The sequence below is a fragment of the Notolepis coatsorum genome, assembly GCF_963971535.1.
Source record: "Notolepis coatsorum genome assembly, chromosome: 10".
Lineage (NCBI taxonomy): Eukaryota > Metazoa > Chordata > Actinopteri > Aulopiformes > Paralepididae > Notolepis > Notolepis coatsorum.
Window position 1 is genome coordinate 134,626,370 of NC_140174.1, and position 23,488 is coordinate 134,649,857.

At 47.0% G+C, this 23,488-nt stretch overlaps 1 protein-coding gene across 3 annotated transcripts in view; it reads left to right on the forward strand.

Moving 5' to 3' along the window:
* Positions 1–23,488, forward strand: part of LOC311235984 (rapamycin-insensitive companion of mTOR-like) — a 121,560-nt gene that overhangs the window by 73,128 nt on the left and 24,944 nt on the right. For all 3 annotated transcript variants that reach the window (XM_084323536.1, XM_084323537.1, XM_084323538.1), the window contains exons 30-31: positions 19,658–19,887; positions 20,217–21,336. In XM_084323536.1, the coding sequence (XP_084179662.1) occupies positions 19,658–19,887; positions 20,217–21,336 (1,350 nt within the window). The remainder of the gene's footprint in view (positions 1–19,657; positions 19,888–20,216; positions 21,337–23,488) is intronic.

The window sequence follows — 23,488 nt, forward strand, 5'->3', positions numbered from 1 at the left end:
GTCGGGAACGGCGGCCACCCATTCGTTTGGATCTATAGACTTACCTAAATGAAAGACTTATACAAAAAAAAGAAACTGTAAAAAAAAGAAAAAAAAAGTCTGTGTCCAAAATGGGAAAGGGGGAGAGTGGACTGTTAGATTTTTTGGAATGTTGTTGACCGGGCAAATGAAAAAGAGAAAAATATATATATATTATTATGATGTTGTATTGCCATGCGGGCTGTTGCAACTTAGGGGTACCATTATGCTAAGTGGGGAGGAGATGTTATGTATTGGGTTGGGTTTGTCCCAGGGCGATTGCCGTACTCGCCCTGTATATGTACGTGGTGATTGCGCAACTGTGTTGTTATGGTTTTTACCAGCCTCGTTACTGAGTACCTCCGTGTCTGTGATGATTCCTTGTTATACTACCCGATCAGATATAACAGACGGCATCACTTTTTTCAGATTCGCCTGGTTGAAGTCACCAGCCACTATCATCGCGGCTTCCGGATGCTTGATCTGTTGTTTGTTGAGGTGGTCGTGTAATTCCACCAGCGCTTTGCCAGTATTTGCCTGTGGGTGGATATATACGACGGACATGATGACCGCGGTGAACTCACGGGGTAGGTGGAACGGACGGCACAGGATTGAGAGATGTTCCATGTCTGGGGAGCATGAACTTGAGAGGACATGTACTTCTTTGGGATTAACCCAGAGATTGTTCGTGAGGATGCAGACCCCACCTCCGATGCTCTTCCCAGAGGCTGCCGTGCGATCTGCTCTCAGGACGGTGAAGTTGTCCGATGGAGAGACGCTGTTGTCCGGCGTCGCTGGCTTGAGCCATGTCTCCGTGAAACACATGATGTTAACGTCTCTCATCTCCCGTTGGAATCGGACCCTCGCTCTCAAGTCGTTCAAGTTCAAGTTCAAGTTCTTTAATAGTTGTCATACAGAAGTACAGAATACTTTCATACAAAATGCTTCTTACTGTTACGCTCCAGAGACTGTGCTAGACAAGATAGTATCAAATAACATAATAACATAATATAGCATGAATTTAGAAGAAGAAAATGAGGTCACAGTGTTCGGTATAGACATATGTACAATGTTCTGAGTTACCATATAATATACAATACACAATACTATGCAGTGTACTAATGTACAGTACTATCTAGTGCAAAGCAGAAATGGGATGAGGTACAATTTTAGGTACAATTTACAGTAAGGTGTACGAGTTGTAGTGCAATCCTTCATCCATAAATATAAAGTGTGGGGAGTGGGTGCTACAGTGTGTTTGTTTAAAGTGGGTGTGTGCTATAAAGTGTGTGGAGTGGGTGCTACAGTGTGTTTGTTTAAAGTGAGTGTGTGCGTGTGGATGTGTGTGCTATGTGCGTTTGGTGGTTGTTGTTGTGTAGTGTTCATTCATTGTTCGTTTAGCAGCCTGATGGCCTGGGGATAGAAGCTACTTCTGAGTCTTTCTGTGCTCGCCTTGAGACTCCTGTATCGCTTGCCTGACCGCAGCAGTTCGAAGAGGCAGTTGTTCGGGTGACTGGAGTCTTTAATGATTCTCTTAGCCTTGCCCTTGCAACGCTTGTAGTAAATGTTCTGGAGGGTGGGGAGCCCCCCTCCAATTGTGCGTTCGGCTGAACGTGTCACTCTTTGTAGTCTGCTTTGGTCTTTTGCAGTGCTATTCCCAAACCAGGAGGTGATGTTGCTGGTCAAGATGCTCTCTATTGTACATGAGTAGAAGTTCTTAAGGATCTTCTGGCTGACTTGGAACTTCCTTAGGCGCCTGAGGAAGTAGAGGCGTTGTCGTGCCTTCTTCACCACACTGTTAATGTGTGTGGTCCATGTCAAGTCCTCGGATATGTAGGCTCCGAGGTACTTGAAGCTGTTGACTCTCTCAACCGGTGCCCCGTCGATGCTGAGGGGGCTGTAGTCCTTGACCCCCGACCTCCTGAAGTCCACAATCATCTCCTTTGTTTTGCTGACGTTCAGGGAGAGGCTGTTTTCCTGGCACCATCCCGCCAGGACCTTGACCTCTTCCAGGTAGGCCCTCTCGTCGTTGGCAGAGATCAGGCCCACCACCACTGTGTCGTCAGCAAATTTGACGATTGTATTGCTACTCCGCTGAGCCACACAGTCGTGTGTGTACAGGGAGTAGAGGAGGGGACTCAGAACACAGCCCTGGGGGGCCCCTATGTTGAGGGTGATGGATGAGGAGGTGCAGTTGCCTGCTCTCACCACCTGGGGTCTGCCAGTCAGGAAGTCCAAGACCCACTGGCAGAGGTCATAGCCCAAGCCCAGGTCCCTGAGCTTGGCTATGAGTATGGAGGGGACTATGGTATTGAATGCCGAGCTGTAGTCGATGAATAGCATTCTCACATAGTTCCCCTGCCTCTTGTCCAGGTGTGATGCTGCTGTGTGCAGCACATGGGATATGGCGTCCTCCGTGGACCTGTTGGGGCGGTATGCAAATTGCAGGGGGTCCATGTTGATGGGGAGGGAGGAGCAGATGTAGCCCTTTACTAGCTTCTCAAAGCACTTCATGGCTATGGAGGTGAGAGCTACAGGGCGGTAGTCGTTGAGGCAAGCAGGCTTGGATTTTTTGGGTACAGGGATAATAGTGGACTTCTTCAGGCAGGTGGGGATGACAGCCTGTTCTAAGGACAGGTTAAATATGTCAGTGAATACTGGGGCCAGTTGGTCGGCACAGACTTTTAGGACGCGGCCGGGGATGCCGTCCGGACCTGCTGCCTTCCTGATATTCACTTTTTTAAAGGTCCGCCTCACCTCATGCTCTGTTACCCTGAACACTGCGCCTCCATCAGCAGCCGACCCCCCCCCCCCCATTGCCGAGGCTTGTGAGCTGGTGTTGTTATTACCAGCATCAAACCTCGCATAGAAGGTATTGAGGTCGTTTGCTAAGGAGATGTCACTGTTCAGTTTGAGGGAGGCGCCTTTGTAGTCTGTCATCGTTTTGAGCCCCTGCCACATAGCTCTAGAGTCAGCTTGTTCAAACTGGAGTTCAATTTTATCCCTGTAGCGCCGTTTGGCCTCTGACACTGTCCTCCTTACGTTGTGTCGCGCCACCTTGTGGTCATTCATGTTGCCTGCCACTAGGCCGTCATTGTATGCTTTGGTGCGCTCTCTCAGAGCTTCACGGACGGATTTGTCTACCCAGGGTTTTTGATTTGGGTAAACTTTCATTTTGGTAGTGGGGATTGTTTCTTTCACCCTAGTACAGACATAGTCCAGCACTGTCTCCGTGTAGGCATTAATGTTATCTGTGTCGCGGAACACAATCCAGTCTGTGTGGTGAAACACTGACCGGATCGTCTCTTCTGACGTCAGATCCCATTTCTGCACCTCTCGCGAGACTACGGGAGTACTTTTAATTCTCTGTCTGTACTTTGGTGAAAGGAAAATGGATGCGTGATCGTCCATCCGTTCCTGTCTGTACGAGGGTAAGAGTGTTTCCTGCTGTCTGTACGAGGGTAAGAGAGTGTTCCTGTCTGTACGAGGGTAAGAGTGTTCCTGTCTGTACGAGGGTAAGAGAGTGTTCCTGTCTGTACGAGGGTAAGAGAGTGTTCCTGTCTGTACGAGGGTAAGAGAGTGTTCCTGTCTGTATGAGGGTAAGAGAGTGTTCCTGTCTGTACGAGGGTAAGAGAGAGTTTCCTGCTGTCTGTACGAGGGTAACAGAGTGTTCCTGTCTGTACGAGGGTAAGAGTGTTTCCTGCTGTCTGTACGAGGGTAAGAGTGTTCCTGTCTGTACAAGGGTAAGAGTGTTTCCTGCTGTCTGTACGAGGGTAAGAGAGTGTTCCTGTCTGTACGAGGGTAAGAGAGTGTTTCCTGCTGTCTGTACGAGGGTAAGAGTGTTCCTGTCTGTCTATACGAGGGTAAGAGAGTGTTCCTGTCTGTATGAGGGTAAGAGTGTTTCCTGCTGTCTGTACGAGGGTAAGAGTGTTCCTGTCTGTACGAGGGTAAGAGAGTGTTCCTGTCTGTACGAGAGTAAGAGTGTTTCCTGCTGTCTGTACGAGGGTAAGAGAGTTCCTTTCTGTACGAGGGTAAGAGAGTGTTCCTGTCTGTACGAGGGTAAGAGAGTGTTCCTGTCTGTACGAGAGTAAGAGTGTTTCCTGCTGTCTGTACGAGGGTAAGAGAGTGTTCCTGTCTGTACGAGGGTAAGAGAGTGTTCCTGTCTGTACGAGGGTAAGAGAGTGTTCCTGTCTGTCTGTACAAGGGTAAGAGTGTTCCTGTCTGTACGAGGGTAAGAGAGTGTTCCTGTCTGTACGAGGGTAAGAGTGTTTCCTGCTGTCTGAGAGTGTTCCTGTCTGTACGAGGGTAAGAGAGTGTTCCTGTCTGTACGAGGGTAAGAGTGTGTTTCCTGCTGTCTGTACGAGGGTAAGAGAGTGTTCCTGTCTGTACGAGGGTAAGAGAGTGTTCCTGTCTGTACGAGGGTAAGAGAGTGTTCCTGTCTGTACGAGGGTAAGAGTGTGTTTCCTGCTGTCTGTACGAGGGTAAGAGAGTGTTCCTGTCTGTACGAGGGTAAGAGTGTTTCCTGCTGTCTGTACGAGGGTAAGAGATCAGCATTATTTTCTGAGCGGAACTCTGCGTGGTCATGTGCTAGACGCACTGGGGATACGCAAGACTGGCTTTCCTTCAGACAACTTAGAAATAGAACTACTGCAGCTCAAGTTCAAGTTTCAAGTTTCTTTAATAGTTGTCATACAGAAGTACAGAATACTTTTGTACAAAATGCTTCTTACTGTTGCGCTCCAGAGACTGTGCATGACAAGATAAGTATGAAATAAAAACATAGTAAAAATTAGAAGTAAAAAAGAGGTCACAGTGTTCAGTTTAGACATATGTACAATGTTCGTAGACGTAGTTACCATACAATATACAATACTGTGCAGTGTACTAATATACAATACTATATAGTGCAAGGCATAAATGGACGAGGTGCAGTTTAGGTACAATTCACAGTAGGTGTACGAGTTGTAGTGCAAATCCTTTATCAATAAATATAAAGTGTAAGTGTGTTTGTGTGATCTAAAGTGTGGAGAGTGGGTGCTGCAGTGTGTTGTTTGTTTGAGTGAGTGTGTGCGTGTGGGTGTGTGTGCTGTGTGCATTTGATGGTTGTTGCATAGTGATTATTGTTCGTTTAGCGATTATTGTTCGTTTAGCAGCCTGATGGCCTGGGGATAGAAGCTCCTTCTGAGTCTTTCTGTGCTCGCCATAAGACTCCGGTATCGCTTGCCTGACGGCAGCAGTTCAAAGAGGCAGTTGTTCGGGTGGCTCGAGTCCTTAATAATTCTCTTAGCCTTCCCCTTGCACCGCTTGTTGTAAATGTTCTGGAGGGTGGGAAGCCCCCCTCTAATTGTGCGTTCGGCTGAACGTGTCACTCTTTGTAGTCTGCTACGGTCTTGTGCAGTGCTATTCCCAAACCAGGAGGTGATGTTGCCGGTCAGGATGCTCTCTATTGTACATGAGTAGAAGTTCCTAAGGATCTTCTGACTGACTTGGAACTTCCTTAGGCGCCTGAGGAAGTAGAGGCGTTGTCGTGCCTTCTTCACAACACTGTCAATGTGTGTGGTCCATGTCAAGTCCTCGGATATGTGGGCTCCGAGGTACTTGAAACTGTTCACTCTCTCAACTGGTGCCCCGTCGATGCTGAGGGGGCTGTAGTCCTTGATCCCCGACCTCCTGAAGTCCACAATCATCTCTTTTGTTTTGCTGACGTTCAGGGAGAGGCAGTTCTCCTGACACCACTGTGACAGGTTCTCTACCTCTTCCAGGTAGGCCCTTTCGTCGTTGGCAGAGATCAGGCCCACCACTACTGTGTCATCAGCAAATTTGATGATGGTGTTGTTGTTCCGCTGTGCTACGCAGTCATGTGTGTACAGGGAGTAGAGGAGGGGGCTCAGAACACAGCCCTGGGGGGCCCCTATGTTGAGCGTGATGGATGAGGAGGTGCAGTTGCCGGCTCTTACCACCTGGGGTCTGCCCGTCAGGAAGTCCAGGACCCACTGGCACAGGTCATAGTTCAAGCCCAGGTCCCTGAGCTTGGCTATGAGTTTGGAGGGGACTATGGTATTGAATGCTGAGCTGTAGTCGATGAACAGCATTCTCACATAGTTCCCCTGCCTCTTGTCCAGATGTGATGCTGCTGTGTGCAGCACATGGGCTATGGCGTCCTCCGTGGACCTGTTGGGGCGATATGCAAATTGCAGAGGGTCCAGGTTGATGGGGAGGGAGGAACAGATGTAGCCCTTCACTAGCTTCTCAAAGCACTTCATGGCTATGGAGGTGAGGGCTACAGGGCGGTAGTCGTTGAGGCAAGCGGGTGTAGATTTTTTGGGTACAGGGATGATGGTGGACTTCTTCAGACAGGTGGGGATGACGGCCTGTTCCAAGGACAGGTTGAAGATGTCAGTGAATACCGGGGCCAGTTGGTCGGCACAGACTTTTAGGACGCGGCCGGGGATGCCGTCCGGTCCTGCTGCCTTCCTGATATCCACTTTTTTAAAGATCCGTCTCACCTCATGCTCTGTTACCCTGAACACTGAGTCTCCATCAGCAGACCCCCCCCCCCCCATTGCCGTGGTTTGTAGGCTGGTGTTGTTATTCACAGCCTCAAACCTCGCATAGAAGGAGTTGAGATCATTTGCTAAGGAGATGTCACTGTTCAGTTTGAGGGGGGTTCCTTTGTAGTCTGTCATTGTTCTGAGGCCCTGCCACATGCCTCTAGAGTCAGCCTGTTCAAACTGAAGTTCAACTTTATCCCTGTAACGCCGTTTTGCCTCTATTACTGCTCTCCTGACGTTGTATCTTGCCATCTTGTGTGAGGAAGGCTAAATCTGATAACTTTTTAGACTTAGTCTCGAATTCCTACTCTAACCCAGCTACATTCTGGGGTGCAGTAAACCTGTCAAAAAATAACCCTGCTACATTGCCATTGTGTATTAATGTGGCTGATTGTAAAATCTCGGATCCTCAGGAAATTTGTCTTGCTTTCAATAAACACTTCATTGAGGCTGGGTCCTTATTTGACAGGTTGTCTACTGGGCTGGCTCCACTGGATGTTGACTCTGACCCTAGCCCAATCTTCGATCATGCCTTGTGTGTACCTACATTTTCCTTCCAGCCATTTTCATCTAGTGAAACTCTCAATATCTTGCAATCCATAGACCCTAAGTGTTCTACTGGTGTGGACAATTTAGACTATTTTTTTATAAAACTGGCAGCCCCTGTCATTTGTGAGCCATTGTCACACATCTTTAACCTTTCTTTTTCTTTTTTTTTATTGATATTTTTTGCACAAATCTCTCCAATATTCGAAACATCTCTTTCCACATCATCATATGCAATTTCCAGGATTTGCCTTTTTCTTTTTTGTAAGAACATACAAAACATGTAAAGGACTCATACAAATACATTAACAACTGACATGGAAAATAAAAAAAGACTTACGAAAAAAGAAACATACTATACTATACATTATGCGTATACATCCCTGATATATATACTTTGCATGTAGACCGAACTACCTTCGAGCAGGTATGTGCTGCATCCTCTATCGGGATGCCACCCTTCTCCATATTGCATGTGAGAGAAAGCGCCCCAGACACATGCAGTTGTGCATGATAACATGCATGCACGCATGTCTCCAACACATGTATGTGGGTACGTGTATCCCGTAAGCATGTGTACATGCCTCATATGTGTGTGTGTGCATCTTCCTGGTATGTGACTGTACTCCTATCTCTTGTGTGTGTCTCGTATCCATGTGTGCCTCTGCCCCCTATGTGAGTGTATATCTCAGATGTGTATATATATGTGCGTCTCAGCTACGTATGTGTGTGTCTCCTATATACATGTGTATCCCCCATATGTGTCAGTGAAAGCCTATACTTCCATCTTTAACCTTTCTATTGCATCTGGCATAGTCCCGCAAGTGTGGAAATCTGCCAAGGTGCTCCCCTTGCATAAAGGGGGGGATAGGGATAAGATGGATAACTATCGTCCTATCTCCAAACTATCATGCCTAGCCAAAGCACTGGAGACCTTGGTAAACAACCAATTAAAAACCTTTTTCTCAAGTTGCTCAGTGCTAAGTACTCACCAATCAGGTTTCAGAGCAAATCATAGTACTATTACAGCTGTTACTTTGGTCACTAATGACATTATTTCAGCCCTGGACAATGGGAAGCATTGTGCAGTTCTCTTTGTAGACCTCTCAAAGGCGTTTGATACAGTAGACCATCACTTGCTTTTGAATAGTCTAGCTAGCATTGGCCTGGATAAAGCCGCTTGTGCTTGGTTTCAGGACTATTTATCTTCAAGGTGTCAATCTGTGAATTCAGGTAACTTTCAATCTGATTTCCTGCCATTGTCTAAGGGTGTACCACAGGGTTCGGTATTGGGGCCGGTCCTCTTTACAATCTATATTAATGATATTGTTTCTAGTCTTTCAGCACTAGCAGGTTGTCAGGCTCATCTTTATGCGGATGATACAGTTGTCTACTGCATTGCGGATACTGTTCAGGAAGCTATTGTGAACCTGCAGCTTGCGTTTGACACTCTCCAAAATGCTCTAGCTAAGCTCAAGTTAGTGCTTAATGCTAGTAAAACCAAGTCTATGATGTTTTCTAGAGCCAGGGTTATAGATTATGACATGCTTACACCTAACAACAGCAAATGGTTTGTATATTGAAAGAGTTAGTGAGTATAAATATCTTGGTATATGGCTGGATGATAAACTTTCTTTTAAATTCCATATAGATAACCTAGCTACAAAATTACGGCAAAAGATTGGTTTCTTGTACCGTAACCGCGCTAGTTTTCCTATGTTCTGTAGGAAAAGAATTGTACAGGCTGTTTTTTTGTCAATATTGGACTATGGTGATGTCATTTACAGGCATGCGTCTGTGTCTACATTAAGGCCTTTGGATTCTGCCTACCACTCCGTGCTAAGATTTATTACGGGTGACAAATATGATACTCACCATTGTCTTTTGTATGAGAGGGTAGGCTGGCCATCTCTCTCGTTGCGACATAGTTATCATGGGTATCTTTTTTATCTACAAAGCAATTATTGGCAAACTTCCACCTTATATTACATCTTTGTTGGTCTGGAGTGCTGTCACCTACCAAACTCGTTCGAATGATCGGCTTGTGCTTAGGGTGCCTCGAGTTCGGTCTGAGCTTGGAAAGTCTGCCTTCTCCTACGATGCTCCGTACACATGGAATACCCTGCAAAAGACTCTAAAGCTCGGAACATTCCCTTCATTCATGGAGTTTAAAGGCATTGCACTTGACCTATGTACTGAATCATGTAATTGTTTTTAATCCATCATTGTAGTAATTGTAATTCATTGTAATTATTAACTGTTATGATATTTGTGTCCTTTGTTAACTCGTCATCACTGTAAATGAGGGAAACCTCAGTGCTTTCACGAGTATAAATAAAGGTTTGAAATGAAATGAGTACGAGGGTAAGAGTGTTTCCTGCTGTCTGTACGAGGGTAAGAGAGTGTTCCTGTCTGTACGAGGGTAAGAGAGTGTTCCTGTCTGTACGAGGGTAAGAGAGTGTTCCTGTCTGTACGAGGGTAAGAGAGTGTTCCTGTCTGTACGAGGGTAAGAGAGTGTTCCTGTCTGTACGAGGGTAAGAGAGTGTTCCTGTCTGTACGAGGGTAAGAGTGTTTCCTGTCTGTACGAGGGTAAGAGAGTGTTCCTGTCTGTACGAGGGTAAGAGAGTGTTCCTGTCTGTACGAGGGTAAGAGAGTGTTCCTGTCTGTACGAGGGTAAGAGAGTGTTCCTGTCTGTACGAGGGTAAGAGAGTGTTTCCTGCTGTCTGTACGAGGGTAAGAGAGTGTTCCTGTCTGTACGAGGGTAAGAGTGTTTCTGTCTGTACGAGGGTAAGAGTGTTTCCTGCTGTCTGTACGAGGGTAAGAGAGTGTTCCTGTCTGTACGAGGGTAAGAGTGTTCCTGTCTGTACGAGGGTAAGAGAGTGTTCCTGTCTGTACGAGGGTAAGAGAGTGTTCCTGTCTGTACGAGGGTAAGAGTGTTTCCTGCTGTCTGTACGAGGGTAAGAGAGTGTTCCTGTCTGTACGAGGGTAAGAGAGTGTTCCTGTCTGTACGAGGGTAAGAGAGTGTTCCTGTCTGTACGAGGGTAAGAGTGTTTCCTGCTGTCTGTACGAGGGTAAGAGAGTGTTCCTGTCTGTACGAGGGTAAGAGAGTGTTCCTGTCTGTACGAGGGTAAGAGTGTTCCTGTCTGTACGAGGGTAAGAGTGTTTCCTGCTGTCTGTACGAGGGTAATAGAGTGTTCCTGTCTGTACGAGGGTAAGAGTGTTCCTGTCTGTCTATACGAGGGTAAGAGAGTGTTCCTGTCTGTACGAGGGTAAGAGAGTGTTCCTGTCTGTACGAGGATAAGAGAGTGTTCCTGTCTGTACGAGGGTAAGAGAGTGTTCCTGTCTGTACGAGGGTAAGAGTGTTCCTGTCTGTACGAGGGTAAGAGTGTTTCCTGCTGTCTGAGAGTGTTCCTGTCTGTACGAGGGTAAGAGAGTGTTCCTGTCTGTACGAGGGTAAGAGTTAGGGGTGGACGGTATGGTCTAAAATTTATATCACGGTATAATTTGAAGCATAGACGGTAACGGTATATATCACATATATCACGGTATCAGTGTTTCTGTTAGAATAATTTTTTTTGCCTGATAGGCAGGCTATATAAAGAATGACATCCTCAAGGCATGTAGATTTATAATATTTTAACTTAAAACTAGGCTACTTTTGCGTATAAAGTCATTATATTCCAAATAAAATAAGTCCCGAGTCGAGACTCCTGCTCCCATTGCAAACAGCGGGGCTGGATTTCGCTAGAAGCATATGTAGCTGCAGAGGCGCAGAGCCAGGGGCTCTTTCAGGTCTGGTGGCAATTCAGCCGTTGGGTGGGGGGGCGCTGTTGAGCGGGCCTGTGACCAGACCTAAAAGCGCCCATGGCTCTGCGGCTCTGCAGCTACATGCTATTCGCAAATCCACTGCTGCTGCCGTCCTCCAGCTGCAGCCGTCGTTATCATAACACTACACACATATCATAATGTTTACAGCAAACTGTAGTTGATCACCAGGTATGTTTTATTAACGTAGAATAATTCATATAAGAAAAACGATAGGGACATCTCTTACCTTTCTCCACTGGTTAAAAATGCCAGGAACTGAAATTGAAACTTGCTGTGCGCTGCGGTGATATGTGTTTATTATGAAATGACAATTGCGTGTTGACACGCCCACTGCGCGAAGCCTCCTAAATAACTTTTTCCAGTTTGCACATATCTATTATCTATGACTAATTCTATCTATTTTTAGGGGCAAATGCGATTGAAATAGTTGCGCTGTGGTTACATGACGTCATTGCTATTTTAGAGCTGCTCTACCGGTTACACGGTATAGTCAAAATCCATACCGTAGAGCAAATTAATACCGTTTATACCGTATACCGTTTATACCGTCCACCCCTAGTAAGAGTGTTTCCTGTCTGTACGAGGGTAAGAGAGTGTTCCTGTCTGTACGAGGGTAAGAGTGTTTCCTGTCTGTACGAGGGTAAGAGAGTGTTCCTGTCTGTACGAGGGTACAAGTGTTTCCTGCTGTCTGTACGAGGGTAAGAGAGTGTTCCTGTCTGTGTACGAGGGTAAGAGAGTGTTCCTTGTCTGTCTCGACGAGGGTAAGAGAGTGTTCCTGTCTGTCTGTATGAGGGTAAGAGAGTGTTCCTTGTCTGTCTGTACGAGGGTAAGAGAGTGTTCCTGTCTGTACGAGGGTAAGAGTGTTCCTGTCTGTACGAGGGTAAGAGAGTTTCCTGCTGTCTGTACAAGGGTAAGAGAGTTCCTGTCTGTACGAGGGTAAGTGTGTTTCCTGCTGTCTGAGAGTGTTCCTGTCTGTACGAGGGTAAGAGAGTGTTCCTGTCTGTACGAGGGTAAGAGAGTGTTCCTGTCTGTACGAGGGTAAGTGTGTTTCCTGCTGTCTGTACGAGGGTAAGAGAGTGTTCCTGTCTGTACGAGGGTAAGAGAGTGTTCCTGTCTGTACGAGGGTAAGAGAGTGTTCCTGTCTGTACGAGAGTAAGAGAGTGTTCCTGTCTGTACGAGGGTAAGAGAGTGTTCCTGTCTGTACGAGGGTAAGAGAGTGTTCCTGTCTGTCTGTACGAGGGTAAGAGAGTGTTTCCTGTCTGTACGAGGGTAAGAAGAGTGTTCCTGTCTGTACGAGGGTAAGAGAGTGTGTAGTGGCCGACTGTCATTCCTCTGTGTGCTGACAGTCGTCCACGATGCACCTGCTATTGTGCCTTTTCACGCTGTACCAAAGTTGTGATGTTGAATGAATTGAATGTCCAAAGTTGCCGCCGGTTCGGTTTACAGGGTTTATTGTTGTCCAAGGGTAAATTATAGTGAATTAAGGGTTAAACAGAACAGTCGTCAATTGCTCCGTGTGGTCAGTTCCAACAGTGAAACAGTAGCGTTTGAAGGTGAAACCTCAGCAGGTGCACAAGATTCCAGTGATCACCTTGGCTATTTATAGGAGTGGGCTGTAATGGGTGGTGAGCCCTCTAGTGTCCAAACATAAATGGTTCAGTGCATGGTTCTAATATATATATATAATATAATATATATATATAAATGGTTCAGTGCATGGTTCTAATATATATATATAATATAATATATATAATAATAATATATAAATCCACCAAGTCTGTTTCTGCCTCTACAGAGTGTTTCTTGTCTGTCTGTACGAGGGTAAGTGTTGTGAAGGGCCAGATTAAAGTTGAGAATCTACATTTATTGTTTTATATACATTGTATATTTATATATACACGGTATATCCCTTTACCTGCGTTCGAACCATAGTAATATTCGCTCTCCTGATTGGACAGCGCCCTAGGCGCCAGCTCGCAAGCCCCCAACGTCAGGTTCAAAGACAAGCTCAGGCATGTCGAAACATGCCCGGAGACAGCGTATTGATACCAGACAAGAACTGAGGTTTGGGACTAGATAATCACTTAAGTATAAATACGGCGCAGGTGCGCCCAGCAGCACTTCGTGTTTGTTCATCAAGTTCATCCCGAGTCAACGTGCAGTGAAGTGAGCAACCGTGCGTCTAACAGAGCATTGAGAGCCACGTGCGAATAGAATAGTAAAGTGTCAGAGTTTAATGCAGTAACGTCAAGTTCGACCTAGTTTAATGTGAAGTAAATAGTCGTTCATTTATTGTATATCGTGCAACCACAGTTCGTTCGTGTGTAGCATTACCTAACGGTTCGTTCGTATTTAGCTAGTGAACCTTAGCCAGGGTGTGTGGCCTAAATACGTCGCCAGCACCCGAGGAGGCCTAGTCGGAGAACCGTTGGACATGTGCACAGGAGAACCAGCGGCGGCGATTGCAGAACCATTACTGGTTGGATTATATTGATTTGGAACGTGTTACCCGGAGAAGAGCCTCGTTGATTTCCACTATCGTTTGGGATTTAACCTCGTGAGGATTACACTCGGGCTGGCCTCATGGACAGAGGCTGGCTAGCTATCATCGTTTGCTATCGAGCATTGGATTACAGTTATTGCTTTTGCTGCTGATCGTTGGATTTACAAGGACTGACTTCTGTACGTGGAGTCCCTTTATTCTTCATTGAATCAGACTGAGTATCCGAACATACCTCTATCCTCCAGGCCTTACAACCCTGGGAGGAACCCAGTGCCTCCAGGCGGTACCAGCGTTGCCTTCTATAATTGCTATTATACGCCAGGTGGCGTATAATACCCATCGCAGGAATCCTGCTATTCCCAGTGACTTATGCTACTGACTGACTTTATGCATATTCTTCGCCATACAAGCGCGACCCTAATTCTCATTCTGTAACCTAATGTTGCATAATAATAAAATACCCTCAAATACTATTTCTTTGTCAATGCCGTGTTATTATGAGTGTTCACCATCTATATTCGATGTACTGTCTGGCCAGTAATTAAAGTACATACCTAGCAGTGGTTTAATCTATCACAATCTTTAATACAGTCAGGGTATTGTAACCCCTCAGTTACAGTAAGAGTGTTCCTGTCTGTACGAGGGTAAGAGAGTGTTCCTGTCTGTACGAGGGTAAGAGTGTTTCCTGCTGTCTGTACGAGGGTAAGAGTGTTCCTGTCTGTACGAGGGTAAGAGAGTGTTCCTGTCTGTACGAGGGTAAGAGAGTGTTCCTGTCTGTACGAGGGTAAGAGAGTGTTCCTGTCTGTACGAGGGTAAGAGAGTGTTCCTGTCTGTACGAGGGTAAGAGTGTTCCTTGTCTGTCTGTACGAGGGTAAGTGTGTTTCCTGCTGTCTGTACGAGGGTAAGAGAGTGTTCCTGTCTGTACGAGGGTAAGAGAGTGTTCCTGTCTGTACGAGGGTAAGAGAGTGTTCCTGTCTGTACGAGGGTAAGAGAGTGTTCCTGTCTGTACGAGGGTAAGAGAGTGTTCCTGTCTGTACGAGGGTAAGAGAGTGTTCCTGTCTGTACGAGGGTAAGAGAGTGTTCCTGTCTGTACGAGGGTAAGAGAGTGTTCCTGTCTGTACGAGGGTAAGAGAGTGTTCCTGTCTGTACGAGGGTAAGAGTGTTCCTGTCTGTACGAGGGTAAGAGAGTGTTCCTGTCTGTACGAGGGTAAGAGAGTGTTCCTGTCTGTCTGTACGAGGGTAAGAGAGTGTTCCTGTCTGTACGAGGGTAAGAGTGTTCCTGTCTGTACGAGGGTAAGAGAGTGTTCCTTGTCTGTCTTGACGAGGGTAAGAGAGTGTTCCTGTCTGTACGAGGGTAAGAGAGTGTTCCTGTCTGTACGAGGGTAAGAGAGTGTTCCTGTCTGTACGAGGGTAAGAGTGTTCCTGTCTGTACGAGAGTAAGAGTGTTCCTGTCTGTACGAGGGTAAGAGAGTGTTCCTGTCTGTACGAGGGTAAGAGAGTTCCTGTCTGTACGAGGGTAAGAGAGTGTTCCTGTCTGTACGAGGGTAAGAGAGTGTTCCTGTCTGTACGAGGGTAAGTGTGTTTCCTGCTGTCTGTACGAGGGTAAGAGAGTGTTCCTGTCTGTACGAGGGTAAGAGAGTGTTCCTGTCTGTACGAGGGTAAGAGAGTGTTCCTGTCTGTACGAGGGTAAGAGAGTGTTCCTGTCTGTACGAGGGTAAGAGAGTGTTCCTGTCTGTACGAGGGTAAGAGAGTGTTCCTGTCTGTACGAGGGTAAGAGAGTGTTCCTGTCTGTCTGTACGAGGGTAAGAGTGTTCCTGTCTGTACGAGGGTAAGAGAGTGTTCCTGTCTGTACGAGGGTAAGAGAGTGTTCCTGTCTGTACGAGGGTAAGAGTGTTTCCTGCTGTCTGTACGAGGGTAAGAGAGTGTTCCTGTCTGTACGAGGGTAAGAGAGTGTTCCTGTCTGTACGAGGGTAAGAGTGTTTCCTGCTGTCTGTACGAGGGTAAGAGAGTGTTCCTGTCTGTACGAGGGTAAGAGAGTGTTCCTGTCTGTACGAGGGTAAGAGAGTGTTCCTGTCTGTACGAGGGTAAGAGTGTTCCTGTCTGTACGAGGGTAAGAGAGTGTTCCTGTCTGTACGAGGGTAAGAGTGTTTCCTGCTGTCTGTACGAGGGTAAGAGAGTGTTCCTGTCTGTACGAGGGTAAGAGAGTGTTCCTGTCTGTACGAGGGTAAGAGAGTGTTCCTGTCTGTACGAGGGTAAGAGAGTGTTCCTGTCTGTACGAGGGTAAGAGAGTGTTCCTGTCTGTACGAGGGTAAGAGAGTGTTCCTGTCTGTACGAGGGTAAGAGAGTGTTCCTGTCTGTACGAGGGTAAGAGAGTGTTCCTGTCTGTACGAGGGTAAGAGAGTGTTCCTGTCTGTACGAGGGTAAGAGAGTGTTCCTGTCTGTACGAGGGTAAGAGTGTTTCCTGCTGTCTGTACGAGGGTAAGAGAGTGTTCCTGTCTGTACGAGGGTAAGAGAGTGTTCCTGTCTGTACGAGGGTAAGAGAGTGTTCCTGTCTGTACGAGGGTAAGAGAGTGTTTCCTGCTGTCTGTACGAGGGTAAGAGAGTGTTCCTGCTGTCTGTACGAGGGTAAGAGAGTGTTCCTGTCTGTACGAGGGTAAGAGAGTGTTCCTGTCTGTACGAGGGTAAGAGTGTGTTCCTGTCTGTACGAGGGTAAGAGAGTGTTTCCTGCTGTCTGTACGAGGGTAAGAGAGTGTTCCTGTCTGTACGAGGGTGAGAGTGTTCCTGTCTGTACGAGGGTGAGTGTGTTCCTGTCTGTACGAGGGTAAGAGTGTTCCTGTCTGTACGAGGGTAAGAGAGTGTTCCTGTCTGTACGAGGGTAAGAGAGTGTTCCTGTCTGTACGAGGGTAAGAGAGTGTTCCTGTCTGTACGAGAGTAAGAGAGTGTTCCTGTCTGTACGAGGGTAAGAGTGTGTTCCTGTCTGTACGAGGGTAAGAGTGTGTTCCTGTCTGTACGAGGGTAAGAGTGTTTCCTGCCTGTATGAGGGTAAGAGTGTTCCTGTCTGTACGAGGGTAAGAGAGTGTTCCTGTCTGTACGAGGGTAAGAGAGTGTTCCTGTCTGTACGAGGGTAAGAGAGTGTTCCTGTCTGTATGAGGGTAAGAGAGTGTTCCTGTCTGTACGAGGGTAAGAGAGTGTTCCTGTCTGTACGAGGGTAAGAGAGTGTTCCTGTCTGTACGAGGGTAAGAGTGTTCCTGTCTGTCTGTACGAGGGTAAGAGTGTTCCTGTCTGTCTGTACGAGGGTAAGAGAGTGTTCCTGTCTGTACGAGGGTAAGAGAGTGTTCCTGTCTGTCTGTACGAGGGTAAGAGTGTGTTCCTGTCTGTACGAGGGTAAGAGAGTGTTCCTGTCTGTACGAGGGTAAGAGAGTGTTCCTGTCTGTATGAGGGTAAGAGAGTGTTCCTGTCTGTATGAGGGTAAGAGAGTGTTCCTGTCTGTACGAGGGTAAGAGTGTGTTCCTGTCTGTACGAGGGTAAGAGTGTTTCCTGCCTACCAGTGGTGCGTTATTGAAATCATCTGGGGTGACACGCACCACGTGCACGCGCGCTCCCGGCGCGTGCGCGCGCTCCCGCGAATGCGCATTTAATGTCCCCTCGCTTGGGCACAGACTAAAGACAGTGCCTAATTGCCTCTACGAATGGAATGTAACACGTCTTCACAACAAGTTAGGTGTGAATGTGTCTGAGAACGTATTTAACACACCTGACGACCGGCGCTATTGATATGCAAATAGCGAGTGAGCTTGCACACCGTGCTACCCCGTCCCATGAACAACGCATGCCTGCTGCCTACATGTGTCTGTACGAGGGTAAGAGAGTGTTTCCTGCCTACATGTGTCTGTACGAGGGTAAGAGAGTGTTTCCTGCCTACATGTGTCTGTACGAGGGTAAGAGTGTTTCATGCCTACATGTGTCTGTATGAAGGTAAGAGTGTTTCATGCCTACATGTGTCTGTACGAGGGTAAGAGTGTTTCCTGCCTACATGTGTCTGTACGAGGGTAAGAGTGTTTCATGCCTACATGTGTCTGTACGAGGGTAAGAGTGTTTCATGCCTACATGTGTCTGTACGAGGGTAAGAGTGTTTCATGCCTACATGTGTCTGTACGAGGGTAAGAGTGTTTCATGCCTACATGTGTCTGTACGAGGGTAAGAGTGTTTCATGCCTACATGTGTCTGTACGAGGGTAAGAGTGTTTCATGCCTACATGTGTCTGTACGAGGGTAAGAGTGTTTCCTGCCTACATGTGTCTGTACGAGGGTAAGAGTGTTTCATGCCTACATGTGTCTGTACGAGGGTAAGAGTGTTTCATGCCTACATGTGTCTGTACGAGGGTAAGAGTGTTTCATGCCTACATGTGTGTACGAGGGTAAGAGTGTTTCATGCCTACATGTGTCTGTACGAGGGTAAGAGTGTTTCATGCCTACATGTGTCTGTATGAGGGTAAGAGTGTTTCATGCCTACATGTGTCTGTACGAGGGTAAGAGTGTTTCCTGCCTACATGTGTCTGTACGAGGGTAAGAGTGTTTCATGCCTACATGTGTCTGTACGAGGGTAAGAGTGTTTCATGCCTACATGTGTCTGTACGAGGGTAAGAGTGTTTCATGCCTACATGTGTCTGTACGAGGGTAAGAGTGTTTCATGCCTACATGTGTCTGTACGAGGGTAAGAGTGTTTCATGCCTACATGTGTCTGTACGAGGGTAAGAGTGTTTCATGCCTACATGTGTCTGTACGAGGGTAAGAGTGTTTCATGCCTACATGTGTCTGTACGAGGGTAAGAGTGTTTCATGCCTACATGTGTCTGTACGAGGGTAAGAGTGTTTCCTGCCTACATGTGTCTGTACGAGGGTAAGAGAGTGTTTCATGCCTACATGTGTCTGTACGAGGGTAAGAGTGTTTCATGCCTACATGTGTCTGTTTGAGGGTAAGAGTGTTTCATGCCTACATGTGTCTGTACGAGGGTAAGAGTGTTTCCTGCCTACATGTGTCTGTACGAGGGTAAGAGTGTTTCATGCCTACATGTGTCTGTATGAGGGTAAGAGTGTTTCCTGCCTACATGTGTCTGTACGAGGGTAAGAGTGTTTCCTGCCTACATGTGTCTGTATGAGGGTAAGAGTGTTTCATGCCTACATGTGTCTGTACGAGGGTAAGAGTGTTTCATGCCTACATGTGTCTGTATGAGGGTAAGAGTGTTTCATGCCTACATGTGTCTGTACGAGGGTAAGAGTGTTTCCTGCCTACATGTGTCTGTACGAGGGTAAGAGTGTTTCATGCCTACATGTGTCTGTACGAGGGTAAGAGTGTTTCATGCCTACATGTGTCTGTACGAGGGTAAGAGTGTTTCCTGCCTACATGTGTCTGTATGAGGGTAAGAGTGTTTCATGCCTACATGTGTCTGTACGAGGGTAAGAGTGTTTCCTGCCTACATGTGTCTGTACGAGGGTAAGGTAGTGTTTCATGCCTACATGTGTCTGTACGAGGGTAAGAGTGTTTCATGCCTACATGTGTCTGTACGAGGGTAAGAGTGTTTCATGCCTACATGTGTCTGTACGAGGGTAAGAGTGTTTCCTGCCTACATGTGTCTGTACGAGGGTAAGAGTGTTTCATGCCTACATGCGTCTGTACGAGGGTAAGAGTGTTTCCTGCCTACATGTGTGTACGAGGGTAAGAGTGTTTCCTGCCTACATGTGTCTGTACGAGGGTAAGAGTGTTTCATGCCTACATGTGTCTGTACGAGGGTAAGAGTGTTTCCTGCCTACATGTGTCTGTACGAGGGTAAGAGTGTTTCCTGCCTACATGTGGCTCATGTTCATTTGCATTTCAATCAGATAATTACATTAAAATAACATTTCAGATGCTGAGAAATAATGGTAATGGTATATTATGCATTAATAATACAAACTGCTCCAGTATAGCGGCTTAATGGCCAACACAGCGCAATAGACTGTAGATGTAAAGTACTATTTACCCATCTTATATAAACGTCAAATAAGTTGTACTTGCCAACGTTGACAAGCTTCTTTTTGAGGGACTCTGTACCAACAATAATTATGTAATATATATATATATATATAAAATATATCTAGAAAAAGTTAGGGATCTTTATTTCCAAAATGGACCCTGTTGCGCTCATTGTGTTCCTAACTGTCTTCTCTCCTCAGGACCTGTGTGTATGTGCTGGGTGTGATCTCGAAGACCAGGCAAGGCTGTGACATGCTGAAGCAGTACGGCTGGGACGCGGTCAGACACAGTCGCAGGACACTGTGGCCCGTCACGCCGGAGGAGGTTGAAGCACAGCTGACCTCCGAACTCTCCTCGGTACCGAGCACGCTCAGTCTGAACTCCGAATCCACCAGTTCCCGACACAACAGCGAGAGCGAGTCCCAACCCAGTGAGTTGGACACGTTATCACCATCCTGACGCTGGGGTCAGATATCGGGGCTGAGGCCAGTCTGTATTTGGAGAATGTCCCCAATGGCAAGAACCATGTGAAACATGTCAGAAAAAAAATTATGGCATTTGATTTTCTGCATTTTTTACCACAAACTAATAGTGTAAGTCTGTACTCTTGAGTTAAAATCATGGATCAGACTGGGAATCTGTATCGGAGGGGTTTACTTCTCAAAATCTGTATTGTCAGTCAAATTATTATGTCAATGCATCCCCATGCATCCCAAAAACAACTTATTGTGTTAACACACACTCTCCTCGTCTTCTCAGACATGTACATCCTCGACGATGACAAGTGCGACGTTCTGGATCAGTCGGACGACTCCCCGTACTACTTGCGCAGCAAACCGAGCAAGGACCGCAGCCCCTTCACCATCCTCGCCTCCACGCGCTTCGTCCGCAACCGCTTCCTCAACTCCCTGTCGCTCCCCAGCAAGAAGCTGCGTTCCACCAGTGACCCCAAGGGAGCGGCGGGGTCCCGCACCCCTACCGAGATGAAGCTGGGAGGCATGAGGCGGAACAGGACGGTGACAGAACCCTCCACCTTCTGCCCGAGCCCGGGGGACGACTTCACCCCCGTGTTCAACGGGAGAGGAGGAGTGCCTAACAGCCCCACAGTCAGCCTGGAGACGTCCTTCATAGGGACCCGGGGGGATTCCGAGGAGCACCTGGAGGAGAGCAGGCTCGCCCAGGGAGAGGGGCTGGGATCCGGGGTTCTAGGAGAGAACGAGAGCATGGAGTCCTCCAACAGGGAGAGGGAGCAGAGTAGCCGAGAACGCTTAGCGGGAGGAGACGGTGGCTCCTCGTCGTCTGGCGGAGGAGGCGTCGGGGTTGGGGGAGGGGGAGGAGGAGGAGGAGGGGGGGGAGGAGGGGGAGGGACTCAGTTCAAGAGCCGAAGTCAGAGCTTTAACACGGACACCACCACCAGCGGCATCAGCTCCATGAGCTCCAGCCCCTCCAGGGAGACTGTGGGGAACCCCGAGCACCCCGAGCCCGAGCCGGACTCCTCCGACTGTGTGAGCCTCAACACAGTGGTGTCGGCCAAGACGGTCAAGACGCTCAACTCCCTCACCACCCAGGAGGCTCAGACCACCAACCACGTGGCCGTCTCCAAGTCCATCTCCGTCTCCCTGGTGCCCCCGGGCTCCTCGCACACCCTCCCCCGCCGCGCGCAGTCTCTCAAGTCCCCCTCGCTGGCCATCAAGGGCCTGGCGGACTGCAGCTTCATGTACACCAGCCCCCGGGACGCCCTGGGCTACGCCACGCTGAGGAGGCTGCAGCAGCAGAGGATACACCCGTCTCTGTCCCCCAGCGAGGCCAAGGACGTGCTCTTCACCGACACCATCGCCATGAAGAGCGGCAGCCTGGACTCCAGACTGACGCCGCGCAGGTAAGTCTGCCGAGGCTTCTGAGACTGAGCCGCGTGCTCTGTTGTGTTTTCTTTGTAAGAATACTTTCCTTATTGTGTCCTACCATGTTTTTCTCCCCACGTCTAGAGTCTTTATCGATTTTCTTTTTCGATCGATTTTCTTTGTCTAATGATTTCTTTTCTGCCGTCATCATCATCTCCTCTGGTTTTCATTGTGAGTATCGACACACTGCGTATCAGCAGCTGAATCCTGAGCTCTCTGCGCCTGAGAGATAAAGAGGGACGACTCGTGACTTCTGTGTTACCTGTGCGGGTCAACCCCGGTGTCTTCTGGCTTTAGGTTTTTGTTTTGACTAGTCTAATGTCCAGCGGTGATGGCTCATGTATGACATGCTGTTTGTCAGGTTATTTGATAGGAGGCTCACCTGCCCAGAGCCCAGCACCATAAACCGATGCCGCAGGCTGTCCAGAACCCTTCTCCCACGGTGGGTGGATCCGCTTGACGTCCCCCCCCCCCCCCCCCTCAGCATAGACGTGCCGTCGCTTGAGTGTTGGTCGTGTGTGCATTAGTAACACTCTCTTCTCACAGCGCCCTCTAGTGTCACGTCACCCGTAGGCCCGTCGTCCCTCCAGAGAGGCCGGTTTGGTTTCGTGGGGCGTTCCCTCTTCCTCTCATAGCTGTGTAACCCTTTCCTCTCCCGTTCCCAAAACTAGTAGTTTGGTATTTTTCGTTCTGCACTCCTTTCAGGAAGTATTGTTCTCCACTCTGGGCCGTTAGTATCAGGTCTGCTGTATTTTAGTTAGAGCTGACCGATACTGGATTCCTGGGGCCTGATGCCGATATTAAAGGGGAACTATCTTATAAATGGCCTTTTTGAGTGTTTAGCATCGTTTCCTAGCTATGTGAACTTATATTAATATGATCTATGTCTCAAAATTCTCATATTGGCGCATTCTTCCAATTCTCCTCTCACAATATTCACCCTCACTGAACTGAGTCGTTTGAAAATGTGCCTATATGTGATGTCATAAAGACACTGCTGCATGTTAATGTTCAGGCGAACACGACGATGCACAGTGGTTTAGCAGCCCAGGCTCAAAACAGCTCGAGATCTTCAGGTAGAAAAATGCTGTTTTTGAGGACTTGATTAGAAATACAAAACAATGAATAAAAAAAATATATATATTACAGAGGTGTTCCATAGACTCACAGGAATTGTGTAAAAGTGCCCAAATAGTGAAAGAAATGGTAAAATAGTTCCCCTCTAAGAAGTCAAATATTCCGATATAGCGGCTAGGGCTGTCTTAAATACTTCGAAGCTTCGAAGCTTTGTTCGATGGGCATGGGATTCGAATATGAAAATAAAATTCGACTATTAAAAAAGAAAAAATATATATATATATATATGATTTTTTTTAAATGTTTTGCTAAATCAACTCTGCCTCTCTTTGTTAACTACAACAAGCGATGCTGTTTGTTATTTAAGATGAGGTCGGACTCGGAACTGACAGATTTGTGTTCATTGTGCTGCTTTTATAAAGCCTCAAATGACGGCTTACAATATTTCATGAAAGAAAAGTGTTTTGTTTGTCTAAGATTTAAAAAGGTTTAAACTTTACAGCACTGACAAAGTTGAACAAAGTGCTGTACAAGTCCCACAACATTAAAAAAATAAAAAATAATTATAATTTTCTTTTTATCTCGAAGCTTCGAATTTAAATCTAATCTCGGCCCCGGGCCCGAAGCTTCGAATTCCAAAAAAAGAATTCGAAGGTCAGCCCTAATAGCGGCCGACTAGAGCACCAGCATGTCATTTATCCAATCAGGCGCTTTCCATGTGGGGAAATGGGAAGTAGGGTGGGAAATACATGGCTGCAACATGTAAACAACAACATTAATTTTGGACCCGCAAAAAGTGATACAAAAATTATAAATTCATTAGTCAATAGTTTTTTGGGGGAAATGCAATACTTTTATTCTGCACCTTTCTAAAAGCTCTGGATGTATTATTATTATTCATATATATTTTATGATTACTCTACATACAAATTGTATCTATAGCACCTTTAGATTTTAACTGGAACCAAACTAATTTGCATTGCATGTTATATTCTATATTCTGCTCTAAATAACTTAATCTTGACTAATTATGAATTTATCTTTATTTTGAGA